The sequence below is a fragment of the Pavona decussata genome, unplaced genomic scaffold, assembly GCF_977016875.1.
Source record: "Pavona decussata unplaced genomic scaffold, jaPavDecu1.1 SCAFFOLD_56, whole genome shotgun sequence".
NCBI classification, from domain to species: domain Eukaryota; kingdom Metazoa; phylum Cnidaria; class Anthozoa; order Scleractinia; family Agariciidae; genus Pavona; species Pavona decussata.
Window position 1 is genome coordinate 445,433 of NW_028145478.1, and position 27,848 is coordinate 473,280.

The following is a 27,848-nucleotide window of genomic DNA, read 5'->3' on the forward strand; positions in this document are numbered from 1 at the left end:
GCTAACCCGCTTCCTGAGATAGTTAAAGTTCGGGGACGCTGCTGCCTCCTTGTCGTTGTATTTAACAAAATTCCTTAAAGATGAGCCTCTATGTGATATTCTCTTGTGTAATGGTTACTTTTGTCTCAATTATCACTTGGCGAAATGAAATAAATAAATAAATACCACCAAAATGGCTGCATAAGTGGATTGAGCTTACGATCTAAAAAATGTGAAATGTGAACTACACTGCACAGTTTGTCTTTCTGTAAACATTGGACCAACATCCCACTTAAGACTCCCTTAATGGTTGCACAAGTACAGGGTTGGCTAACTCTTCGAGAAACAAACTGGGCGTTGTAGTGGGTTTTGATCGATTTCAAAAGAAAGCTTTTTTAGATCATGCAATTTCTAAACGTGTGTTTTAAATATAAACACGAGTTTTGTGCAAACGATACAGTTTAACAGTCATGATGAGTAAAACAAATCGTCGGTACATTGGGCGAGTATGAAGATGGGATGTCGATTTATTGAACTGACGGTCAACGAAATAAACATATTCAACGTTTATTACCAGAAATATTGTTTCGTGTAATTTTGAAAGGTAAAACGCTTTCGCCAGAAACTACTAGCAATGGATAGAAAACAGATGTGAAAAACATTTTTCGGGCCCGATGACTCTTTGCATGGGAGTTTTGAGAAACGATACAAAGACTTGGAACTTTCGCTTACTTGCACATATTGACAAGAACTAGATGTAAATTGCCACTCCTTAGCTCTCTTCATAGCTTGTGTTTTAACAAGACGGCGACAACCAAAAGGTGAAATCAACACCAGGTGCGACGTAGTAACGCTATGCCTTTGGTTCTTGTGCAAACCCCCCTCCCCTCCCCTCTCCCAAAAACAAAATGTAGAATGGACAATAGTATACAGCCAAACCTCCCGTAGGTGACCAGCCAAAATGTCAAGCCTAGATGGTGGCTTAGGAGGGGTCAGACCACAAGGGGCTTAAATTTTGAACTCATTAGCACAAGCACAATAACGTTTTTAAACTTTCCAAAATTATATTGCCAAAGAATTTTGATGGTTTGCCTCTGTTAAATTACCTAATACGGCGAATGGGACAAGTCTACTTCGGGGCACCTGATACCTCCGATTCATGCCCCCTGAACTTCGCAAAAATGTACATGTGATAATGTTACAAAGGAAAATTGTCCATCTTCCGACAGGGGATATATTTGAGGACGTGTGTGACAAGTGGTCGCTTTCGGGAGGTTAGAAACAAAAGAAAATTGCGAACTGCCATCTCTAAAGGTGGTCGCGGTCGCTTACGAAAGATGGTCGCTCACGAGAGGTTCAAACTATAGTGATTTGACTAGGAAAAATTTGGTATTTAGGAAAAGTGGTCGCTTACGAAAGGTGGTCGCAAGGGGAGGTTCGACTGTATTACTGCCTTCTTCACATAACTGTGGTCATCGACTCAATATATCAGCGTACTTATTGTTGTTGCCTGTCAAGTGACGTACCCGGAAGTGAAACTGTTTGATTTATTTTTCCTTTAGGCATAACGACATACCATGGCAGCTGAGAAAGAATTATATGAATCAGCTTGAAAACGTGACTTTAGACAAGTCTAACCCAGCATTCCACACGGACACGGACATTCCCAGGCTTAAACAGGGTCGAGTAGGAGCCCAGGTAAGAGGACTGGGACGAGTTAGCGAAAAGCTGAGGAAAATAGTATAAGTAGCCTGCGTCAGATTTCCGCTTTTTGTGCCACTGCTCATCCTTTTTTCCCAGTGGCGACGTTTATGCTGTTATTTCTAATCGCAAATCTCGGCACCATTAAGATAAAATGAATTTTGCCTATTCATGGCTAAATTTAAATCCCAACGTGATTGGTTTTTGGCAGCCTATTTTATTACAATCATTTTACTAGTATGTAACACGGTACCCAATGCTGAATTCTGTGCATAAGGCCACAATAACGTCATTGATGGTTTCGCTTTATTCCTATACAGTTTTGGTCAGCATACGTTTCCTGTCGAAACCAGTTCATGAACTCCGTTCGCTTGTTCGCAGAGCAGATCGACGTCATCCACCGAATGGTCGATAAATATCCGAAAGACTTCACCTTTGTAACCACTGCCCAAGGAATAAAAGAGGCCCACAAAAATAAAAAGATTGCTTCTTTGATTGGCGTAGAGGGGGGTCATGCTATTGATAGTAGCTTGGATACCCTAAGGATGTTGTACGATATGGGAGGGCGATACATGACGCTGACCCACGGTTGCCATACACCTTGGTAAGTTAAGTAACAAACTAATGGATTTTGTGAAATAAATGTGATGTTATGTTTTCAGCCTGGTGAATAAATGATAGAAGTATGTTTTTTAGTCAGCGACGCAGGAATACTCCGAAAAAGAAAATCCGAGTTTTCCAAATAGAAGATCGCATACAAAAAAAAAAACAGTAAGTCATCATGCAGCTATTGTTCGAGAAAATGATCCCGCGCTGCCTCCCTTCCCCCACGGCGGAAATCGAGCCTAAGAACTCTAACGTGTGTTGTTTTTCAGGGCTGACTCCTGTTCGCCAGCAAACCCAGAACATAACGGCTTGACGGAATTTGGAAAAGTGAGATGTTTTATTATTGTTTTGTGTATGGTTTGCTGTGTGATGTGCAGAGCTACAATCTTGGACAGAGCAAATGAAAAATTAACCCCCCCCCCCCCTCCCCATTTCAATGATGGGAAAATGGCGTGTTTTGCTTTGCGCGCGAATTCATCATTGATTTTGGGGGGAGGAGGGGGGGGGGTTAATTTTTCATTTTCATCTGTCCAAGATTCTGATACGGACATTGTTTGGACTTGTGACACGTGAACGAATGCGTGACGAGCTGCGAGAACGTTTCCTGATAACGTTGCAATTTTGAGCTAGAAAACGTCATCATTCCTATTGCTGTGATTATGAAAACGTGAAAGCCCGAAAGCATCGGCAAATGTCTGTAGTATATGGCCTTCAGGCCAGGGAGGGGCGATTCCCTTATGGTAGCGATATAGATTTGTGTGTTTTGTGTGTTGTGTGCATATGTTTGTGGGCTATATGTAGGTACATGAATGGGTCTTGAGCAGATTTGGTAGGATAATTGGTTCTGCAATGAAAGTAGGAAAATCTCCAATTGATATTTTTTCGCCTAAATGTGGTTTGGATTGCAGTTCTCAGTAACATGTCCCAACAAAATTTCCGTTTCGTTTTCTCTTTTTGTTGTTTGTTTGTTTGCTCGTTCGCTTCTTTGATTGATTGATTGATTGATTGATTGATTGATTGATTGATTGATTGATTGATTGATTGACGGGTGGGTTGGTTGGTTGTCTTGTTTTTCTTTTCCTTTTCCTTTTCCCTCACGTTTTCGACCCCGAAATGAAGAAAAAATCCCCTAAGATTAAGGACGGTGCAGCCTTTTGTTACTGCGCATACGTTCTGCGCAACTCGAGATACTCAGGTTTCCTTTGGGTGGTGCCTACTAGCACAGGGATATTTTTGCGTGGTTTAAAACTATACAGGGAAAACAAAACTTAGCAAGTGCGCATGGTATCCAAAAAGAAAATTGGGGGTAACCATGTATTTTTCAGATATAATATAGCTTCGATACGGGAAAAAACGCCATACATTGCTTTGTATTTTAGTACTTTTTTAAATTATTGTTGCTTAATTATTTCTAAAAAATGAGTAGTTACCCCCAATTTTCGTTCTGGATTCCAATAGCCCTTGCGAAAGTCTGCTTTTCCCGCATAGTCATAAACCGCGTCAAAATACTTCGGCACTGTCCTTAACGATAACAAATCCAGAACCCACCTAAGCTGTGCAAAAGACTTTGTTATGACTAATTTTGCGTGAATTCTTTAGATTGTGGTGAAAGAGATGAACCGTCTGGGGATGTTTGTTGACATTTCACACGTATCCCATAAGGTCATGCATGATGTGCTAAATGTGACTAAGGCCCCTGGTGAGTCAAGTGTTAAATATGCTATCCGTCCTGTTAATGTTATTCACTCGTGGAAAACAACGAACAGTTTTTGTCACTCACTAACATGGCAATGAAAAGGCTACAGTAAATGATCTACAGCTTTGGCTGCAAAGGTTCCCTTCTTAAAATAAGCTCTCGCCCATATCTATTGAGTCACCCTTCTCGTTTTCAGAACATGGTAGCCATCTCTCTCGCTTGTTTTATTTGCAAGCTTCCTTCTTTTTCTCTTTATTGTTTTTCTTTTCTTTTAGTGATTTTTAGTCACTCATCTGCATACGCCTTGTGTAACAACACACGAAACGTTCCCGACGACGTTTTGAAAAGATTGGTAAGAGATATGTGAAAACAGTTATTTATTATAAGATTAATGATCTATAAACTAAATAAATAAATAGAGAAATAGATCAGTCAACTTTGTTTAACGACGGTGACACTCCACAGTCTGTTACGACTGACAAACCTGTGGCCTTTAGATTCCGGATTGAATTGGAATTTGGAAATGTTGGTTTTTAAGGAGAGGGGAAAACGGGAGTACCAGAAAAACCTCTTGGAGCGAGGACGAGATTCAACAAAAAACGCAACTCACATTTGACGCCGAGTATAGGAATCGAACCCGGACCACACTGGTGAGAGGCGAATGCTCTCACCACTGTGCAATCCAGCTCCCCATTGTTTAAGTCAGTCATTTTACCCTACGAATTAAAATATTCTAACAGCCGAAAAAATGGTCAAATTGTATTACTGACCACTGGAGTCCTTGTCCAAAAAAACTTTAAAAAAAAAACAATATAATTTTTTCTTTTTGCCCTTTTTCCCTCACGGCTGCACATCTGGTCCAGCGCATCAACGCAACATCGTGAACTTCAAACTCCTCCTCATAATGTCCTACCAACAAAGCAATGAACACCTAAAAGATTATAAGATTAAAGTAAATAGGAAAGGGTCAGTTGATCCCAATTTGCTATGAGCTTCTCACTCTATTGTGGTCCATATCTCACTCCACCATGTTTTTGATTCCAGCCCCAGAATGGAGGTGTGGTTATGGTGAACTTTTACAATGATTACGTGACGTGCCGCAAGGATGCTACTCTTGGTGACGTGGCAGGTAACACTAATTATATGTGGAGAACTGAGCACCTGTAAAAGTACAGCAGTGTGTGTGCGAGGTGGGGGGGGGGGGGGGGGAGGAGTAATCTCTCACATAACTCATACTGGGACAAAAAAAGTTATTTACCTTCATGAGTATCCGGTTCTGAGTTCCCTTTAATCCTGGATTCTTGTAACGGTGCTATCATAAAAACCTGTACCGCGTATGTTTTGTGCGCATGTGTAACTCCTGATTGTGTAACAAAAAACCTGATTTGATTTAAGGATGTTTGAACTTTTCACGAGAACGTAAATACGAAAAGTCGCCATATTAGGTTACGAGTTGTTTTGAGGTGGCAAGGGCGGTCACGTCGCTCGAAAAATGCTACCATGTTACTCCACGGCAAGCCAACAACAATTTGTGTGGATTCCTCAGCGATTTGCTAAGGCAACAGCTCTGTCGAGATGAGAGTCAAGCTGCTGCGAGAACTGAATTTCCGACTTACCCATAGGGATGGAAGGGTACTGGTACGCTTGTCAGAAGGCTTAATTTTTACCCCCGCTTGTTCACTGTGGAATACCTGCAGGAACCTTAGCAAAAGGATATCTAGTGTTTATTTATTTTAAAAGTGCCGACCACAGTGATAAGTTTTCAAAGTTTCCGTTTTCATGTTGCAGAAAATGCAACAAATTTATCGTCCATATACAGTCTTACGGTGTTCACCTAAACGGAGTGCGACTGTGTTTTGAACGCCGGTCTCTGTGCATTTAGTGCGTTCACACACTAATCCTTTAACTAAACGAATACGGTGGCTAAATTACCTTATCACCGTGAAGAGATTCGAGTGCTGACGTTTTGAGCGTTAACACTTCGTCAGAGCGAATCCTCATTTTCACTGGGAACGGGTGAGAAGTCTAAACTGATGTAGCGTTTTGTAAAAGATAGATAAGCTGGTTAGTTTCTAATGAAACGCGTCGGTGCTCTCGAAATTACCTTATCAATTCTATTGATAAAACCAAAGATTCGTTTCCACTCCCCACCCATGCACCACCACAGTTTCTTTAGAACTAACCCTCTTATCCACTGAAAATATCCCATTTTAAAAACGACGGTCTTTAAACCATTTTCGAGTCGACAGACTGTTTAGTTGGCATTTTCGATCATTTTAGTGTTGCGTTACCGGAAAATGCATCAAACACAGTGCGTTAGTGGATAAAGAGAAAGCTTCACGCGACAATAACTTGACGAATATCATTTCAATGATTCTGCGACATAGGTTTTTTATCCTATTTAACATCCAACAAATCAGTCTACGTGTAGCAGTTACTGAGTAGAAAATCAGATTAGGAGGGTGACAACCCCGGGAGGCTTTCCTTGGGAAAGTGGCATGAATTATATTTTTAGCCAAAGAAAAGCTAAGGATTTGAACTTTTCGGTCTCATAGTTCATTGTTAACTACCTAAATCTGGTCGTTTTCGCCTGCAAAGGGCCGGAAAATATATACGCGTTAGATTTGAAACTGATCTGAAAATCCTGTATTTTGGTCTGGTCCTCTAGCGGTGGTCGCCAGCCATTCCTACGTTTAAAAATTATTAAGTCCCCCCCCCCCCCTCATCACCAAGGGGGGATAAATGCTCATGGCAGCATGGAAATAATGATGTTTCATTTGATTATTTTAGATCATATTGATTACATTAAGAAGGTTGCCGGCATTGACCATGTGGGACTCGGTGGCGATTATGATGGCGTACCAAGGTTTGTACCAGGTTTCTGTTTTTGCACAGTGAACTTAGGGAGCTCGAAGTAAACATCCGGTCACAATGATTCACCGCTTGAGATTTGCGGCCGATATTATGTTCAAGGCCTGTGGTGGGGGATTTTTAATGGGGGGGGGGGGGGCTATAGAATTGCCCTGAGATTTAAATCGTTTGTTTAACATTCGATTTTCCCGTTTACCTGGGCTACCACAGGAATTACGGTACTGCAATTGCTGCAATGGTATGAATTTCTCTTCTTGTGAAAACGTTCAGTGTCATCTGCCCTGTCTTCAAAAGTGTTGAAATCACTCATGGATCTTCAGATCATCAGTACAGTATAGAGTGAGGTGGGGGGGGGGGGGGGGGGTGAAGAGGAAACACACTTTTACGAACAGTGTCTTGTAAGTTGAGTAGACACTCGCTCATTCCGTGATTGTCTTCAATCTCTAGTCGGGGTATTTTTTTTAACTACCTTTTGTATTGTAACAATTACCTCAGTACTATATTTCAGAGTTCCTCAAGGCCTGGAGGATGTCTCCAAATATCCTAAGTTAGTAGCAGAACTTCTCCGGCGAAACTACACCGATGAAGAAGCAAGCAAGGTGGTGGGGAATAACCTCATCATTGCCATGGAGAAAATGGAAAAGGTAATCCATCTTGCTTTTTTATTTCCGCCTCTTCAGGTGCCTTTACATGTGAACGTGTTGGCAAATGGAAGTTGACGAATGTGAACATAGCGGAAATAGAATGATGTGTTATTCTAGAAAGTGACACCGTCATACACGGAAAAAAGAAATCCGAGTGCTCCTATCAGGAGTCGAACCTAAGACCTTCTGTTTACTAGTTCGCATGCTCTACCACTGAGCTTCAGGAGACTCGCGGGAGCTAAGGCCATTAAACTAGGTTCATGGGACAAATATCCTGCATACTGCAAGGACTGGAATGTCGAACGTATGGGATATTGAAATGTACCATCACCTTTATCTCATAGCGGAAATAGTTTAACTAAACTTGGCAATGTTTGCCAGCAAGTCTTGTGAGTTATGAGGTTCACATATTATCAACAGAAGTTTAAATGTTTACCTTAATTTCTTGCCCGAGGATAATTTATTCAGTTCAAATCGTGCTAACTCGCGTTCCTGGAAAATTAGGTTAGTCTGAAATGGCAGCCGTCTCCTCCCCCTAACCCACAGGGGTGGGTTAGGGGAAAGAGACGGCTGACATTTCAGACTATCTAAAGCTGAGCAATCAATTAATCCGTCATTGAGGAAACTTAAACGTTGTGAAATTTGAATGATTCAAAGTTTTGAAAATGGCTTAAAATTCAGTTTTAATGGGTGATTACCGACAAGATCCCCGATCTCCGTTCTTGTTTTCCGGGAAATCGATAAAGATTTGTTTAGTGGGTCAACCTGTTAGCATGTTGGTCACTGAAATGTTTTCAGTATGAACTTGTTTCTCAGACGTTGGTTCTGTTGGTATATCCTTAAAGTGAATAAACAAATCCAATTCGGTTGAAATGTTCGGCCTCAGTAGAACAACACCTGTACTTTTAATTGTCGCCACTAATTTCTTCTTTTTGCAGGTTGCCGCTGATCAGAGGAAGGAAAAAGTCCAACCTTTTGACAATTACATTTATGTCAACAAAACCTGTCGCCCAATTTATGCGGGTCTTTAATTTGCTTACAAAGTAAACCTAACAGGAGCTACACAAAATGAAGGCAAGAAATATTAAAAATTAGACTTTTGTTTTGCTTCAAGGCTAGAGATTGTTTTCATTTCAGGGAAAGAAGCGTGTTTTACGTGTGTGCATATTTTGTTTTCTTGTAATCTGTAACATGTAAACCTTGATTAAAGCTGTTTTTCTTGAATCTGGAATGGTGTTTGGATAAATCTTTGGTTAAACCATGGTTTAAGCTAAACAAGTATTGTACCGGTACACTGACGGCGTGAAAACTAGCTCACTTAAGGTTACCGTATACCTTTACAGGTGTCTCGCGTCTAAGCAATGTAGAGCGTCCGGTTTAAACTGTAGATACCTAAACCGCTACATTAAATTAAAGCTTATATAGCTGGCTTTCAAACTATACCAAAAATTTTGAAATAAAATGAATTGTCGAATTTTTAGCGCTGTTTACTCGAACCAATTTTTTCCACTTGAAGGGGACACTTTCAAGAGCTAAAACTCAAAGGGAATTTGGTTGTTTGCCTTCAAATTTGGACAGTAGCTTGTTTAACATACAAACAACAAAAATGTTTCTGCGAGTTTTTTCTTTCGAAATAGTTTTTCCCCGAGAGCGATTTTTTTACGATCCCTCCACATTTTTTCTAACCCTTTTTCGAAAATGTTCTATAACGTTTCACTGCGATTGAATATGGCAAAACGCAGACCCGTTTTTTTTCGCGCTTTTGGTCCGGAAACTGAAGAGCATATTAAATAAGCGAAAAGCAAAATTCGCGTTGACTTGTAGCTTTCAAAAGGTGATTCGGTCGCTCACATTTAGAGGTCGTGAAAAATTCGATAATTCATTTTATTTCAATATTCTTGGTATAATTTGATAGCCAGCTCTATAAGCTTTAATTTGATATAGGGGTTTAGGTATCTACAGTTTAAACCGGACGTGCTACATCGCTTGGACACGAAGCACCTCTACAGGTATACGGTAACCTGAACTCAGGAAAACTTACCTTGGCAACTAACTTAGATTGCTGGAAAGAAATCTTGTCATAAACTCCTGGTGCCTTCGGGATATGCTACAACTGGACGGCTGTGGACAACAGTGAATCAAAACAAGTTGAATTCGCACAATTTAATCACGACTCAGAAATTCCTCGTAAGCAAGGTCTATTTGCATTTGGGAGCCTATTAAAAACAGTCTTGCAACAAAATGTCCTGTCAATCTGGCAAAGGAAAAAACATTCAGTATTGAACCAATTGCAACAGAATTAATTTTTACAGCTCTTCTACTTTTGAGAAATGTCATCTCAAAACTCGACGGAGGAGAGTGGCAAGGTATAAAACATTGTTTGCATTGTTTGTTTGGCCCAGGGCTCGAAATATAAGCCATAAAGGCTTAAGGAGCCTCACTGGCATTTTATTCCACATCCTAGGCCAGTTCAAGTTGATTCTTAGCCGTCGCCCTCAGGAAAGAAAAAAAGTTTCCGTTGCCTCGGGAATCGAACCCGGGACCCTTTGCATCTAAGTCAGCGAGCTACGCCACTAGACAACATTGTCCACGACTTCTGAAGGAGGGATTAAGTTTTATATTTATAAGTTGTTAAGGGCTTTGATCTATCTGGTACATGTGGCGCTACAATTTTAACGGTCAAATTACTTCGGACCGCCAAAAAAGAATACGCGAATGAGCAGGGAACACCGTCAGACGTTTCTCCATCATATTTTCTGCTTCCATTTTGCGTGAAAAATGGATTACACAGCATGAAGCTTGTGATGCTTATGACGATGAGTATTTTTGACTTGGATGACAATCTCGGCCTTGAGCGGCTGATGATGAATTCATGCACTTTACTTGGACTCATGAATAATTTATGATTTTGATTAAATTCTGATTAAATTAATATAAAGTTTACACCTGATCGAGCGAGCGAGCGAGTGAAATTCAGCCCACTTTACGATAACTCGTTCATTGTGCATGCGTGCATTCACGAGTTTAAAAAGGAAAATGATACAAAAACATGAAATTTACTGCTTTTGTACATTTAAAACAGGTATCGTCCAACTGAAGTGTGTCGTGTAGAATCCCCTGGACGAGATAGGGTTGATTTAACCCTTTTACTCCCATGATCTGAATGTCAACTCTCCTGACTGACTACCATACATTTATTTTAAAGTTAGTTCACACAATTTGGTGTTACATCAAACAATATCACCTAGTTGATGATTTTCTTCATTCTCCTCACCTGTCTGGTTGATAATGCATTGATAATTACATTTTGATCACTCCTAGGGATGAAAGAGTTAAGCCTCTGTTACCCAGGCCTAACCAGTGGCCTTCACCGGAAAATATCCCTTAAAATCAGGAGGAAGTCCTGTCTCACGGCAAGTTTGTCTTGTTTGCCCTTTCAGTGAACAATGAAAAATGGTTGTTCGCAATCTAGTGATCGTAATTTATATAATTTGTAAAATTGATCCGGCGCTTCATATGTTGAGGTTACCAGCCACCGATGATATTTATTGGACAGTTAAAAAGAAAAGGCACTTCCAGAAGTAGAAGTTTTTTGGTAACAACACTGAAACATATAATATAAATAAAAATATCCCTCACCCCGCTAATATTCCTTGTACGACTCCAAAGTGAAATTTTTTGCTGAATAGTCCGGAGGCGGATCCACATCATTGGGAATATTTCTACGCTTCTGTCACATACAAGTCACCGATTCTAACAAGCCTCTGTCAAACTGTGTTTTGCTTGGCAAACTGGATAAATCACACCAAATGGGTTTGAATTGACTGCTGAAAGATAATTATGTGCTCTTTTACCCGGCTTCCTTCTCCGACTGAGAAGGAGACTTCCTTCTCCGACTTCTCCGGCAGGCGCCGGTTCTCGTTAGAACAGTGTATAACGTGCGATCAGCGTTTATTTCAACTCGGATTCAGTAGCGGGTAACAAACTCGACAACCAATGGCTGTTTTATCAAAGCATTTGTATTCATTGTTTACAAAGCAGAATACATCCCCATGTTTACTCAATCACACTAACACCCCGTCTAATTCACATCAAACACACGTGTTGATATACTTGGTAGCAGGAAATCAAAGAAAACTAAGGACAGCATGATTCTTCTATTCTCGTTGAGCTGGGTTCTTACTGGGATGGACGGACCTCTTCAATCATGATCCGGATCACGGAGTTCCATCCTGTGTAAGCATCAGCAGCTTTCGTCCCCACGCATTTTCCAACATTGATTTCCACTCGAACTGTTCCCTTGGCGATTCCCTCACAGTAGCCTCCAATCTGAGTCGTTCTGTGTATGTTGGTGTCCGTTTTGCCGTGGTTCGAAGTGCTATGGGCAACACCATCAATTGCGAAAGGTTTGCGACATACCAGCGAAATACCAGCAAGTACAGCAACTCAGGCAGCAACAAACTCTGTAATCACCATTTAACTCGACTTTCAAAGCTGTGTTTTCGGCCAGCTTCTCAAAAAGGCAATCCTCAAAATAAAAGCAACAGATTACATCCAGGGTTTACCTTAACTGAGCTGAGCAGGGTATTTCAACTTCCTCAATAACAATCATTTGAGCAATTCAGAGACGAAACTAAATTTGATAAAGATATATAAATAGATAAGAAATTTGGACCATCAGTTCTTGCCCTCAAAGACAGTTTCAAAGGCAGTGTTGTTAAAGTTCGAAACCAAGCGCAGTAAGCTTTAGTTGTCTATTAGCGTTACATAACAATTTTCTTATATTTATCAGTCCACTGTCCCTTCCATCATTGATTTTCTTCCACGTGTACTGTTTTCAATTTTTCTGTAGGGCCTGGCCTCCCTGTTCACCCTGTTTACCTTTAGCCCCCTGGTTGCCCTGTGCTCCCTTAGGTCCCTCAGGTCCCACAGCTCCCTTATCATTAGCCTCCCACGCAGTCGTTTTTAGGGGACTCGAATTACCTCCTCCCCTAAAAACGACTGCGTGAGAGGCTACCTTATCATTTACCGGGTGGCACCGCGCTGACTGAAGTACTGGTGACTCGCGGGCACTGGGTGTTCACCTTCTGAAAATCAAATAGTGAAAGTAGACTTTGATTACTTTATAATGAATGATTGTTTGGCTAACAAGTTTCACTTGTTTCGTGAAGAAATGCTGTATCTTAGTGGGTTATTAACGTGTATGGAAGCCGAACAAGCGACGAAAAGAAAGAGGGGAAACGTGAATTGAAGGGACCGGGAATAAAAACAAAATAGATTCCGAGACACGATGACGACACACCCAAGCTTGCACAAGGACACGTCGCCTTCCGGAAGAAAAGAATCGGAAGACAATCGGTACAAACGAGAACATTTGAAGGGTAATCCTGTAAATAAAATGAAACACTGTAAGGTTGTAAAAATATATCGGTAAATCTTACCGACTGATTGGCAGAAAACACCAAGGAAGGAATGATGCACGCGGCAAACAAAATGATGATGAAATTCATTGTTCACTCAATGACTCAAGTCTGTAGTTTGGAAATAATCTATGTAAATGAAACGTAGAGTAAAAAAGCAATCATTCTCAGTTACGAACACATACAGTAACATAAGGATTCTACAACTGATAACTGGTGCGAACAGTGTTTCACAACAAGAAGTGAACATCACTTAATCATAATGGTGATCACAAAAACAATATCCATAGTAAAACTAACATTTCGGATTGTTGTCCTTAGTAATCTCTTTATAAGTATTCTTCCGTGAATCTGGAACGTTGCCACAAGATCGGTTTGCGCCGGTTGCAGGTACAATTCAAAGACTACGGAACTCTAGACGTGTAGTTCGAAGATTTGAAAACTTCAATTGTTGGATGGCAAACGGTTTACTGAAGAAGCCTATTTGTGGTTTCTTGTTACGCTTTGTTTCTAGCAAAAACGGGTTCCCTAAATTCCCTTTGATTAGTTCACGTGACAAAATACTGTTTGTTGAGTAAACATTAGTTTAAATTCGGTAATATTACTGAGCTAGTCGTCCGCTATTTTAAAAATTTTCAATGATTAAGATTTCCATCCTTTATGGTCCTCGATCCAACCTTGTAGTTTTAACAATGAAATTGAAGAGTGGAGTGTTACCTTAAGCTTTCTCCAGATATCAAAGCCAGTATTCCTTTTAAACAGTGTAGTCCGAACAAGTCAAATAGTACATTGATATATCAATAGTTTATATCAGATACTAAAAAGTTATCGTCCGGAGCGGATTTTGTCTTGAATCGAAATAGCACCGAGCTCGTTTAACAACTGAAGGGTTCTGGTGGGGAACGGTTTCCCTTTTACCCGAGATATACAATCTATTCCCTTGCACTTTAAGTTGATATATCAGTTTCACTTATTTTAACTGCATAAGATTTTTTTTTAGGGAAAAGAGAACTTTGACCCAAATACGGACAAATAACGAATTAAATCAGTGTCAATCAGATGACTGAAGTAAGAAATCGTTATTCACAAGAGAGTTTAGGAAACAATGTAACTGTTCATTTCTGCAGTAACTTTGACAAGAAGAAAAGCTTTTCATGGGGAAACTGTCAGAGAACTAGTCAGGGGGACTGGGTCTGAGGGAGGTGTCAATGGCCATTATGTCCACCCCCTCCAAGGTTTTTCGCAAATCACGTGAAATGGCAAGCCATGTGCTTAGCATTCGTCTCTTTTACTCGGCTTGAGAAGCTGCTTTTTGTTTGTTTCAATAAAAGCTCCAACTTAGGCGTGTTTATTTTTTATTGCCCAGTAAACAGAGCTCAGGAAAGAGCAGCATTTATCTATTTATGGGCTCATCATCATCATCATCATCATCATTTTTATTTAAAAACACGGTAAATTTATCAGGCATTAACAATTTAATATAAAAGCTACAACTTATTACGGGAGACCATGTATACAGATTAATCTTCTATAATTTAAAATATTGCTAACTATTAAAGAAAAGTAAACCAAGTTAAAGCCTGTTTTACATGAATGCGTGTCGGAATTAATTAGCAATCGTCGGAAATTAGTCAGAGATGTTGCTTGCCTAACAGCTGAGGGTAGACTGTTCCAGAGGACTGCACCACTATAGCCAAAGCTTTTTTTGTAATAGTTAGTACGTGGCAAGCTTATTATCAGAATCACGCCAATTGTAAGAAGTAATCACATCACTACGCTTAATGAATTTCGAGGACAAATAATTGGGTGCGAGGCCATTCAAGGACTTGTAGACCATCTCAGTCTTTAGTTTTTGACGGCGAGTTTCTAAATTGTCCCAGCCTTTTTTTTTTAAATAGTTGTTTGGCGTCAGCATCATAACTAGGATGAGTAAGGACGCGGACAGCACGGTTTTGAAGTCTCTTTAATTTGTCAGATAATGTTTTGGCACAGTTACCCCAAACAACACTACAATAGTCGAAGTGCGATTGGACTAACCCGTGATAGATATTAGAGTTGCAGGCGGAACACAGTGACTTGTTTGTTTAATAGATCCAATACCAGAAGAGATTTTTTTAAGATGTAGCGTTGATATGATTACTCCATGTTAAATTTTCATCAATTAATATACCAAGAGACTTGGTAAAATTGACTCTGTTTAATATTTTGTCTTGATCAAACTAACATAAATTCAGTTTTTGTCATGTTGAGAGTCAATTTATTGGCAATAAGCCAACGGTTTATATTTGATAAGTCCTGATTTAGAGAAGCCTAAATAGAGCAGATGTCGTTGTCGGCAGATGTTAGGTGAGTATGAGATGAGGGTTTGGTTTTGGGCGGAGGGAGAAGACATAAAACTAACACCTGCGGGAAAAGAAAGGGTTTAGACATCTCAACTTCCAAGCAACATCGGGAAGACGATTTGCAATTAAGCAGGAAGTCAATTACGGTGCGTTTGATTGACCTCATTCCAGAATAGGAATACATACAATGATAACAAAAAATCCCTCATAAGAGGTTTTAGGAGTTCCTGGAATACAAAATGGCTCTTAAAGTATCGTGTATCAGCGAAAGTTTGCAGAAATGTCTTCCCAACTTTCCCTGAAAAAAGAAATATTACAGCTATTCCCGCTTATTCCTATTCCGGAATCCGGTCAATCGAACACAACCTTAGTGCTAGTACTATTTGGTTTTCATAAAAGTGCGTGGATTCGAAGGCGGAAAGCGTGATAAGTGCGAAGAAGCGCGCAGTACATTCGTGAGGCTAATCGACGTGTTTCACGTCGGTGTTAATCGCCTTCCCCCTATCTTCAACTCCCCCCCCCCCCCTCTCTCTCTCTCTCTCTCTCTCTCTCTCTCTCTCTCTCTCTCTCTCTCTCTCTCTCTCTCTCTCTCTCTCTCTCTCTCTCTCTCTCTCTCTCTCTCTCTCTCTCTCTCTCTCTTTCTCCACTGCCCCTAAACAATATGGCTTTTCGTGAGCAAAACGATTTTCCCATCCAAATAAGATCGTCGATTTACGGGGAAATGGAGGATCTCTATGGGCAATGAGGAGGCAAAGCTTCTTATAACTTGTAAATTAAATGAACAACTGAAGAGAAAGTTTAACGGGATCTGGGTGAGTTTTGTTAATATGGTAATTGTATCCATCACCCTTCGCTTGCTTCATTCATATTCACACTTCACACTTAAAACTTTCCTTGCTCCTTGTCTTTGTACTTTTCATATAGGTTAGCTTTTTTTGCGAAACCAACCACAATAGACTTTGACGTGTTCAACAACTGGAGCGTAAACTGAAAACGGTCAGAATTTAAGGCCCTGGTCAAAAAGAGACACCAGTAAACCCCGGAGAGTTACACAGCTGTTAAAATCTGCGGCGGCTCCATCACTTTTGGTGTAACTAACTTGACGCGTTAGATGGCACAAGATTTCCATCTCCTTGCTATCCAACTCAAATCGACACGATTTCTCCTCACTAATGTTTCAGATATTTTATTAATGCCCGCCAAGACTGCATTGAAATTACTTTTTCAAGCCGCTAGTCCTTTCGACCACCCAGTGCAAGTCTGCCTATGAGCTTAACATTTGGTGACCTGCAAGAGGACTAGAAACTTCTAAATATAGACCCTGTTTTTAAGAAAGTCATAAGAGCCCAAGTCGAAAACTGCAGACCAATAACGTTTCTGCCTTATTATGCCTAATTGTATGCAGAACGTTTTGGAGAGGTGCGTTTTCAACGCCATTAAGGACTTCGTGTTAGTTTGATAAGCAGATGCCATCACGGCGAGTCACGGAAGGTAGATCTTGTTTAACCCTGACTTACTTTGAAAAGTCCTTGACAATATTCAAGCTGATGTAACTTATCCTAATATGTTCAATGCCTTTGACAGAGTTGGCCTTGGGAAGCTGATTTATAAACTGCGACAGTATGGTCCAGTCCACCAGTTCCAGTCCACCAACACGATAACCTTCTAGCTGCTACGTCTGTGTCGCAAGGGTCGATCCTTGGCCCATGCTGCTTTTGTTGTTTGTCACCATCACCTCCAGCCAAGTAGCTGCTTTTGCTGACGACCTAAAAAATTTAGGATCATAAAGTCCCGTGAGAAGATTTCGCTTTTACAGATTGATCTTAAATACCTAGACTCTTTGTCATCTTCAACTGGACTTACATTCAACGAGTTCAAGTGCAAGTCCCTGCCTATAACTCGTATGCTCAAAGGTACGATGTTAACGAACACTACTAGAAATCTCTCGTGCATAAATCAAGTACCAAAACAATGCACAAAGTCCAACAGAACGCTTCGATATGTGGGGAGGAACACCAAGCACATCAGTGGCGTTAGAGTATAAGGCGTACGATATACCTTTCGCTGGTTAGCCCTCATTTGGGATACGCCATTACAAGTTTTGGTTCCACAAACGAATGACCACTTTAGGTAAATTGAACGGTGCAAAGAAGGGCAACGAAATACACCAACTCTTCCTTTTTCTTGAAGTTCATGAAATCAATAATAACCTCGAAGAAGTAAACCTATACAATAAAGAATTGAAAAATTGTCAAATACTTTTGAAATGTTCGTGCCTAGTCTGACGCGGCGTTTAGTCTCGGCCAAGAGACTCTTCAGAGACCTCTCAGAATTTGTAGGCAAACTCGTTGAGCATCACGCCCAAAGAGATGTTAGCAGTCTGGCCTTCTATCTGAGAAGGATTCCCAACCGCACGTACTCAAGTTGAAATTTATACAATAAAGAATTAAAAAACTGTCAAATACTTGTTTGCCTATAAATCTGAAGGGTCTCTGAAGAGTCCTTGGCCGAGACGGAACGCGGCGTCAGACTAGCCACGAACATTTCACAAGTATTTGTAATAAACCTAGCTTCCTTTTTAGGTCTTCTCTTCTTGATTATGTTCATACTACTTTAACAATTAGCTATAACCCTAAAGATCCGCGCTCGTTAAGAATTGTAACATTGCTCGCAGCCACTCGCACGATGAGAGTCTGTGAGGGTCTGGATGGGAAAAACTGATAACTGAGAATTGGTCAACAGCGTAGAAACTGTTGGCTGAGAAACATTAAGATAGGCTGTTAGCTGAGATGGCGAACTGTCTTTTCCTGAGTAAAGCGTAAACCCAGAGCTTCTTACAAGTTGTTTCTACGACTCGTAAGGTCATCGGAGGATGAAAATCCCTTGGACTGAATCACTCAAAAGTTTCTCGGAAATCTTTGGACGATACAATAGGTTCAAGTTGGAAACCATTTCGATCCTAGCCTTCCAAAGACGAACTATACTAGTTTTTCTGCACTGGTGGGGTTGTTGTTAACAAAACTGAACCTTTATTCGTTCTAAGTGACACTGACTCAAAATAGGTGTCACTGCCTTTTTAGCGTACTCTGTGTATTTCAATCCCTTAACTTTCTTATCTAACGAACGTGTGCTCGCAGTAATTGGCATTACCTGTTGTATTCACCCTACGGTCTTGTGTAACTTAGTATCTTATCTTTTCCTCTCCTAATTCATTTTGCGTTTTCTTTGATGTTGTGTGTAGACAAAACAAAAAAAGGTAAATTTGCATTTTCAGACTTTTGGTTACTTGCGGAAATCTTCCGAAATGATTGGGAATCGCCGGAACATGGCTAAAAACTTCTTGGTATACTAAACAAAATAATATTGGCCTTTTTGGAGCCGTTTTTATTTCCCTCTGGCTAAAATTTACTGTTACAGAGAATTTTTTTCTGTTAGTGTTAAACTCCTGTTGTTAAATTACCTAAAGTGTAACTGTTTCATGTCAAAGAGCCCAAAAATTAAGTGTTTAGTGTTTTCTGGGTGACCCTATTCAGACCCTCTTCCAAACCAAAGCACACCCCTTTCTTTTCCATAATAATAATCGTCATCGTCATAGCGAATCATTTTATCTCGAGCCCGAGCGGATCTCGCCTCCCGCACGCTATCGGCTAGTTACGCACACAAAAAATAACTAATATCAAAGCGTTTTTAATCATTGTTTGCAAGCATATGTCCCCATTTTTATTAATGTCACTAGCCGCCCATCTACCTTTACATGGAAAAAGCTCTTTGTTTTATGTAGAGCAAATGAAAAAGACCTTAGGACAAAGCGTCCGCCTGTGTGAGTTGTGCTCAGCTTTTACTGTGGTGGAGGGACCTCTTCAATCATGATCCGGGTCACAGAGTTCCATCCGGTGTAAGCATCGCCACCTTTCTTCCCCACGCAGTTTCCAACATTGATTCCCACTCGAACTGTTCCCTTGGGGATTCTCTCACAGTAGCCTCCAATCTGAGTTGTTTTGTGTATGTTGGAGTCCGTCTTCCCGTGGTTTGAAGCAATGTTCATGAGACCATCAATGGCGAGAGGATGGCGGCATTCCACGCCATTGAAAGTAAAATACCAGCGCTTACAGCAACTTAGGCAGAAAGCAATCCTGTAGTCGCCATTGTACTCGACTTTCAAAGCTGTTTTTCCCGAAAGCTTCTTAAAGGCACAGTCCTGAAAAGAAATAAAAACCAAAGATTTTCCTTGTTTGCCGCCATCTTTAAGCCAAAGTTAGTTACGATATTGTGACAACAGAAAATGAAACTGCTAATTCCTTAAGCAAATAGTACGTAGGATCTCTTTTATTATTCTGTCAACATTGGTTTGTAACTTAAAAACTGGCTGAATTGACTAAGATATAGAGCATAAATTTATTCATCAATGCTTGTCCTTAAAGAGAACAAAATTATGAAAACTAACACGCTATACTTGGCTGGTTAGTTCATTGATTAACCTTCTTACCATAATCAGCCCATTGTCCTTTTCACTATTGACGTTCTTCCACGCGCATTGTTTCCAGTTTTTCTGTTGGCTCTGACAAGACGGGCAACCCTGTTCACCTTTGGGTCCCTTGGCACCCCTAAGTCCCACTTTACCAGGTGGTCCCGCTGGGCCCTGATTTCCTGTAAGACCTTGAGCACCTTGTTCGCCTTTGTCTCCCTGGTTACCCTGTACTCCTTTAGGGCCCTCAGGTCCCACAGGTCCCTTATCACCGGATGCTCCCGCTGGTCCTTGGTCTCCCTTGGCTCCATCTCTTCCATTGAGCCCAGGCACCCCAGGCACTCCAGGTACTCCGCTGACCGAAGTACTGATGACTGGTGGGCACTGGATGTTCATGTAATATATCAAACACGAGGAAGAGTGTTTCATCAGATATCCAAACACTGAGAAGTAGGTTAAAAAAACGAGGCGCAGCCGAGTTTTTTTAAACGACTTCGAAGTGTTAGGATATCTGATGAAACACACTTTCGAGTGTTTGATATGGCTTCTCAAATGATCAGTAATTCTTGGAGAAATTCAAGGCTTAAGTTGGCAAAATTTTATGGTAATTAGGATCACATATCCAAACCACGGTCACGGTAGTGATTTTCTTTGTTCTCTCTTGATGAATTATTAATGAGTTTGAGAACGTCTGTTCATGAAAAATAGTAAAATTTTATTTTCTCGTGCGCAACAGTTGGTTGAATATACATCAACATCATCTAATCAATGTCTGTGGAGTTTACTTTTTGTCCAGCGATTTACTGGAATAGTGAGACAGAAACAGTCGAAAATGGGTTTTTAAATGGTGCAAGAAACACAAAAAACGCGAGTTGAAAGGATTAGGATGAAAAAAATTATTAAATGGAGTTTACGATTCGATTATCTCATACTAGTGCAGGCTTGGAGACATATCGCACTGGAGAAGGATCAAAGAAGGATCGAAAGAAAATCACGGGCCATGCAGGAGTGTTAGAAGTGTAATCATGTGAAATACTAAGGGAAACGCTGTACGCTGTGAATCGAAGAACTTACCGATTGATTGGCAGAAAGCACCAAATGTCGAATCATGATGCACACAGCAAGCAAAACGACTTTGAAACTCATCGTTTCGACTCAAGATCTTCTACAGTTCGTGTGAAGTCGGGAAGGAATCTGAAATATAAAAAAGGACAGAAAAACGACAGTTTTTTTAACATATCCAACAATACAAAAATTCTGAAGGCGGATCAATTGCAATACACAATTTAATCAAGGGGGCTAATTACTAAAATAGAAAATATTCAAACCATAGACCTGACGAAACTCACAATTCAGCCTGTTGCCTTCAATAGTCTTCTCTCAAATGTTCTTGATTTTGCAGCGATGGAAAAGCTTTGATCCCAGTTACTCACAGAAATCAAATGACCCAAAAATTTTCTAACATACAGTGAAATGATGACCTCAGCGACGCGGAAGTCTCCAGCTTTCTGTGCCCGTAAAAACGAGTTCATTTGACTTCTCTCGTATTGGCCATGGTTCATAGCAACAAACATAGCCTCAATGTTTGAGCTGCTGAAACGATGAATATTTTAAGTATTTCTTGACGGCCTGGCAAACGTTGTGCTTCCTTGAGTCACACATTCATCCGCTCAAATTGAAAATAACAAATTATCATTAAAAATAATTTTATAGGACTTTCAGTTAAAAGTATTTGTAATCTGTTGTTTGAACATAGTGAACCAGCAATTTACTCAGAGGACCAGATACTACAACAATTAAGTTTTAAACGGGTGCTTTCAGTGTTCATTTGCAGTGTTTACGTTCATTGAAATTCCCTAAAACCTCACGAAATTCACGACTTGATTCTACGAAATCTTTTCTACAAATAGTATTCGGTAAATTATTCATGGATGGAAACTAAAAGGAGCAAGAAGCAAATTACGTCAGATTAAAAAGCGTTAAAAACATTCTTTGTAAATAAAATAATTAAATTTTATCTTGAGTATGTATATAGAGTTTGCATCATTCTCTCGGTTCACGCGGAAACGAAACGGGAGATCTTCGAACGACGAACTCGACATACTTCAAAATGCTTAAACAGAAAAATGGCAAGCATTGCTATTTTTTTTTTCTCATTTGGTGGTGGAGAGGGAAACACTTTATCGTTTATTGTCACTGTATTATGCCTTTCGTTACCTTTTATTTGTCAAGAAAGAAACTGATAGATCGTTTGTTTTGAACAATCACGACGAACCAACTGGAAAGTAAAAATACGCATAAATTAGGCATTCTACATACCTACAAATAATCGGCAGCGAATTACCTAATTTCCTCCTGGTAAAATCCGGAGGGATATCATACCAACTATAAGAAAGTAATTTGGGAGACAATGCAAAAACAGACGATTTAAGGAGGCAACGGACAAGATATTTGACACAGCAATAAATTTAAACCATGGAGCTAGAGTTCAACTAAAACCGACAAACGAAAACAATTGCTCGCATCACTGCGCTCAACTGACCCCTGTTTCCACATACCCCTGATTAGATTTCTCCGTCATTCTTCGTCCGAGCTGTTCCACGTTAAGATGCGTGCGACAAGTGTGCTTCCAAAATTGCGTGTAAGATGCTGCACAATGACACAGTGTTTCCTTGTTTTCACTGACTACGAAAATTTCACTTGAGAATTGCGCGGACGATGAGATCCCGGATTTTCACTTGAAAGCCGGGTTATACCAAGCCCTTTCCCACGTTTCTCAATAATAATATTTTTGAAATTCATTGTGTTCAAAGTTTTAGAATGTGCCTTGTCACCCTCGTCAAGTTTGTGCTTCCAAACTAGATCCCAGGGCTTTTCTCTTTTTCCGTGGAATCGAGGTTTTTTCTTATTGTGAATTTCGCCAGTGTGTAGACATATTTCCCTTTTAAGACATTTTATTAGGTTTAAAACTCACAGCCCTAAAATCAATTTACGCCTGTTACATAGAGAGATGAGTGAGTCCGAAGTCAGTTTGAAGTTGTAAAAACTTTAAATCCGCTGAGGTGTCAAATGCTTTACCGAAGAAGGCTATTTTTGGTGTCTTGTTTCTGGCAAAAACGAGTTCTCTTAACTCACTCTGATTGGTTGACATGATAAAAGGCTGTTTGTCGACTAAACGTTGACTTAATTAATTTTAGTTCTATTATCAACAGTTAGCGGGAGTTTGCTAATTTGTATTTATACGTTTCTCGATCCAACCATGTACTATTAGCTTTCTTTTTCGGGCAACGAGTGTGAATGTATGTAACCCTTCTAAACTGAAAAACGATTTTGCCAGATTTTCACACAGTAAATTACTTCTGAAGAGATTAACAACATATCGATAACATAATCGAATAATTTATTCTGCAAATATTTGGTCCGGAACGGATTTTAACTAGTAAATAGTGTAGGCCTCATGAACGAAAATGTTTCCTGTATCAGAGTATTACGCGCAGAAATATTTTCTCCCAATCGAACTGTAATTCGGTATATATTTCACGGCTTTTACTTCCTTACTTTAAAGCAAAGAGAACCTTGGACGTAGTCTCCTTCGCAGCCGTTATTAGGGTCGTCACGCAACGCTCCTCCAACGCAACGACCCTAATAACGGCTGCGAAGGAAACTACCTTGGACGCGGCGAGAAGAATAAATAATATATTAAATTAACATCAATCAAATGACTGAAAAAGTCGTTATTTATACCAGAAAGGTAAAGAAAAGGTGTAACAGCCTTTTTCTACAGTTAGGTTTGTTAATGATTTCATAGGATTAGTGTAGCACTGAAAGGCTTCTTTTAAAAGAGCATCTCTGATAATTTAACAGCAGACCTTATAACTATGAATATTTCTCAGAGAAGTTGATCTATAAATGTCGAAAATGTTCTCCCGTTTCCATACGAAGATCTAAGTAAGTAAAGGTGTTATTTTGTTTTTTCGGTAGCATTGTACTCATCAACAAAATAAAGAGATTTGAGATTATATCGAAATAGGGGATATATTCAACGGAAAAAAAATTGTTCAAAAATATATTACTTTCCACCAAGCAAATTTAAGTTTAATTAATTAATGAAAGTTTATAATTTAAACGGGATTTGAACGTACTGATTCAAGACTCCAACATCCTGTTTTTTCTTCGCTACTTTTGATCTAAGTAGTTCAACCAATTTTGCGTCTTGAAAACTTGTGTCGGGCTAAGCACGTTTTGGAGTATTTTATAGTGATTTTGAGTTCAGTGGCTTATTTGTTTTGTCTGCTGTTTGATCGCTTAATTTAAATCTGACCTCTTGATTGTTAAGGGGCACTCAACGACAATATTAAGCCAAAAATACTTTTTGGATGGGTAAGATATACATCCAAGGAATCTGGTCAGATACTTGTAAACAAAATCCAGCTTTGTGGGTTTGTGAACGATAATAGGAACGATTTGTTTCTGATTGTGTATACATTTTTTAGTTAAAGGTGGATAGCAATGTTGAAGATAAGAACCAGGATGAGAATACGTATAAACAACAGATGGAGATCAAAGCACTGCACACAGTCAGATCGGCAATCTGAGTTCGTTAAGTCATTACGTGCAAAAAGATTGCTGCTTGGTTTTTTATAATCCTAGAATTGTGTTATTTGTAGAAATGTGTGGTCACCAATTTTTTTCAATCACGCCAATCCAAAATGAAAGTTAAGTAGTAACAGCGGAATTGAATAAAATTTTTGTTTCGTTTGAAATTAACTGATTTGCCCCTTATTGCTTTTCAGATTTTCTAGAATATTTTTTTGTTTGTTTGTTTTTTCATTTTCGCTGGGGACTAATTAGAGACGATATAAAAGGCATCCCATAACATACACGTATATGTAACAAACACGTATATGTATATATACGTATATATGCATATACATATACGTATATATGCTGGTCCTCACTAATTTACGTCAAAAATGAAGGGCATTGGAAAATGCGTGGAGCAACCCCAGAGAGGAGGCACGCAAACTGCAACTGAATTTTTCCAGTCATCTGGTTCCAGGCCGGGATTTTGTCGCATTTAAATAGCAGATATATAAGCTGCGGACGAAAAATATCAGGATTTGTGGGCTGTGGACCAAAGACTTTACACATTCAGGCCATTGTCGTAAGTGCCCAGCCCAATCACTTTCGACAAATAACCTGCGAAAAATTCAGGCTTGAACGGAATTGGAACCTATGACCTTGTGATACTGGTGCCCAATGCTCTACCAACTGAGTTTTCAAGCCAACTGGGAACTGGTCATTTTATGAGTTCGTAATACATCCGAAAAAGATAAATATGTGAAAGTGGATATTGACTTGAAACTTAAGGTGTGTTAACTGCAAGTGAGAGATTTAATACGAAAAAGACCATGATCACAATTATATGCACAACCTAAACAGGCGTTTATATGGTTTGGACTAAACAGAATTTAGATGTTTACCATTGTAGTCTAATATAGGATACCGTTTGCGCCTTGTTTAAATAGGGTGTAGATTTTTGTCATTTAGAAAATGTTATGCTGTGAAAAATCTGAAATGCACTGGAAAATCCTTCTTTTTTTTTCTTCTCGGTCTTTAGCGCCGGTCGCCTCCCATTCCTTCCGCAAATTTTCAAGGATTCCCACCCTCATAGGCGCATACACGGAAACAGCGCTGGATAAAAGTAACACTGTTTCGTTTGATTATTTCAGATCATATTGATTACATTAAGAATGTTGCCGGCATTGACCATGTGGGACTTGGTAGCGATTATGATGGCGTACCAAGGTTTGAAACAATGTTTTATTCTGTTAAGCTGGCGACACACCTGGCGATTTTCGCCGATCATGGCGATCGGCGTATAAAATCCCCGATATCTGACATGCCAGATATCGGCGATTAAATTCGCCGGCATTCGCCAAGTGTGCCCGTTCCCGCGATTTTCTACGCTCATCGCTGCGAATCGCCAGTAAAGTCAATCGATCAGGTTGGGCGATTTTATCATATGAACAACGTTGAAGTGCCACATCGCTTCGATCGGTGAAAAAAAATCGCCAGGTGTGTCCGCTTCAATTGGTGGCGAAAGTGGCAGCTGGAGATCAAATTCGCCGCAATCGGCGTATAAAATCGCCAGGTGTGTCGCCGGCCTTAAGCTCTTTAGCAGTGTTCTGTTACGTTCTTACTCAAGGAGACCACCCAACTTGGCGAAAATATACCTCTAATATTAATGATCTATTATTCCTTTCTCTCTCAATCCCGATTGTAAACCTTCCCATGAAAGTTAGAATGAGAATTCGACTTGGAAACAGTGAAGAGAAGAGCCGCTCCGTGGATTCCACTGAAATTCCCATTTATTTTAATTTTACATTTTTATATTTCATTTAGAATTAGGTCAGTATGTTTTCGTTTAAGATTCAAAACCATTCAAGGGCCACGTTATGGACACCCAAAATCATCTCGCAAACCAATTCTGTGATGCTTTTTCACATGAAGTATAAAAATTACTCACTAAAAGTTAAATGTTCACTGTCCAAATAATGATGGTGTTTGTGGACTCGCTTTTTTCAGAATTTTAAAAGAAGGGGAATAATTGAAAATCGACTTAATTTGTTCGTGCGCATCAGATCAAAATCATTTTAACGCGTGGTGTAATCATTGAACTAAAAAAAGAATATTTATGTCTTTGTGAAAAGCAAACAAAAGAAAACAATGGAGTATAGAATACAAAATAGTTCTATTTTGTATTGTTCTATTCTCTTGCGTACAAAAATTGTAGTATAGGACAGGCATGGCCAAGAACTAAGGAGAAAAACAGAGAGAAAGAGATAATGTTCAACTCACGAGTTCTGTTTAGAAAGAGGATTTGAACTTATACTCTGTTCATTGTTAAGCAAGGTTTGAATTTAATGCCTTCGTAGACGTTACAGAATGACGTTTTCTTTACCTCAGACCTAGCACAATGAAAGCACCAGCTACAGATTGGCTCAATCCTATTCAAAATTCGGTCTTGCATTTTTCTTCCAACAAGTTTGATTTTATTAGACCTGGTTTACTTAGACACGTTTAGTCGGTGTGAATGGGGCATTAGTTAGATTTTTAGGTTGGATCGGGTCGTGTCGGAACCTCCCTCCTACACCTGAGCTTTTATGATTGTTGTTATTTTCACTTAATTTTTTCCAGGTGATTAAAGTTTTTGTGTCTAAAATTTCTACGACTGGAAGATCGCGTTGATTATTATCTGATCGTTTGAAAAAGAAACTTATGCTGCCCTTCTCTCTCTCTGACGAATGTCTACAATTTTAATGCAACATGTGTTGTATAAATAGAGTGACAAGCCTATACGACTCCCTCCCTCTCGCGTGTTTTAACGTTTTATTTGCTTGCACGAGTATGTCTTTAGAGTTGAATTAGTTTTCTCTATTCCTGTGTATTTGTGACTGAGTTGGCGGATTTGATAGAGCCTTAAATTTAACCATCGTATGTTTAACGTCAAAAGTCACTTCTGCTTGTTGTGTTCTGTTTCCCCTGTTTTAAAATCTCTTGACTTCATTTCAAATTTGACCCCTTATTCTGTCTGTTTGACGATGGTGTTTTTAATCGACTATGTAGGGCATTTCAGCTGGGTTTGGTTGGCTGGTTTAAGTGTGTGATAGTTTTATGGTTTATTACCAAGCACAAGAGAAAAATGTTTCAAGGCTAAACAGTACATCTCTTGTACCACTAGAACTCTGTGACATTTGAAATTTAGAGGTAAAGTAGGCCTGAAAGTATAAGCTGTGAATAGTTTTGTGTAGTATGTTTCGGGTGGACACTCACTCATTCCCTGAGTGTCCTCGTCTTTATTTCCTGCTGGGTTTTTTTAAGCTACTTTTTCAATTGTAACAATAATCTCAGTGCAGTTGCATGTCAGAGTTCCTCAAGGCCTGGAGGATGTCTCCACTTATCCTAAGTTAGTAGCAGAACGTCTCCGGCGAAACTAGGCAAGCAAGGTGGTGGGGAATAACCTCATCATTTCTATGGAGAAAATGGAAAAGGTAATCGATATTTCTTAAGGAGCCCTTAACCTTGGCTAAAACAGTTTGCAAGTCTTGTGTCGTTTGATGT

At 39.7% G+C, this 27,848-nt stretch overlaps 2 protein-coding genes and 1 long non-coding RNA gene across 5 annotated transcripts in view; 1 reads left to right on the forward strand and 2 right to left on the reverse strand.

The window, feature by feature from the left end:
* The window catches only part of LOC146480017 (dipeptidase 1-like), a 32,924-nt gene that overhangs the window by 3,858 nt on the left and 1,218 nt on the right, over positions 1–27,848 (forward strand). Inside the window, exons 2-10 of one of the 2 annotated variants that reach the window (XM_085110118.1) lie at positions 1,542–1,677; positions 2,001–2,284; positions 2,556–2,613; positions 3,886–3,985; positions 4,258–4,334; positions 5,027–5,111; positions 6,773–6,848; positions 7,362–7,497; positions 8,436–8,721. In XM_085110118.1, coding sequence (XP_084966244.1) covers positions 1,542–1,677; positions 2,001–2,284; positions 2,556–2,613; positions 3,886–3,985; positions 4,258–4,334; positions 5,027–5,111; positions 6,773–6,848; positions 7,362–7,497; positions 8,436–8,528 — 1,045 coding nt within the window. In that variant the 3' untranslated portion in view covers positions 8,529–8,721. Of the gene's footprint in view, positions 1–1,541; positions 1,678–2,000; positions 2,285–2,555; positions 2,614–3,885; positions 3,986–4,257; positions 4,335–5,026; positions 5,112–6,772; positions 6,849–7,361; positions 7,498–8,435; positions 8,722–27,848 lie in introns of those variants that run through there. The other variant, XM_085110119.1, reaches the window with a different exon arrangement.
* On the reverse strand, positions 11,484–13,058 carry LOC146480018 (uncharacterized). The gene is made up of 2 exons (XR_014864797.1): positions 12,939–13,058; positions 11,484–12,584 (listed from the first exon to the last, which is right to left on the reverse strand). It is a non-coding gene; the product is annotated as an uncharacterized LOC146480018 (long non-coding RNA).
* Positions 18,934–21,960, reverse strand: LOC146480019 (collagen triple helix repeat-containing protein 1-like). 2 transcript variants are annotated; one of them, XM_085110130.1, is made up of 4 exons: positions 21,942–21,960; positions 20,799–20,918; positions 19,746–20,108; positions 18,934–19,457 (listed from the first exon to the last, which is right to left on the reverse strand). In XM_085110130.1, exons 2-4 carry the CDS (start codon positions 20,868–20,870, stop codon positions 19,098–19,100), a joined length of 795 nt encoding a protein of 264 aa, XP_084966256.1. In that variant the 5' UTR covers positions 20,871–20,918; positions 21,942–21,960; the 3' UTR covers positions 18,934–19,097. The 2 variants fall into 2 exon arrangements, with proteins under 2 accessions (XP_084966256.1, XP_084966255.1); XM_085110129.1 differs by lacking the exon at positions 21,942–21,960 and adding an exon at positions 21,074–21,818.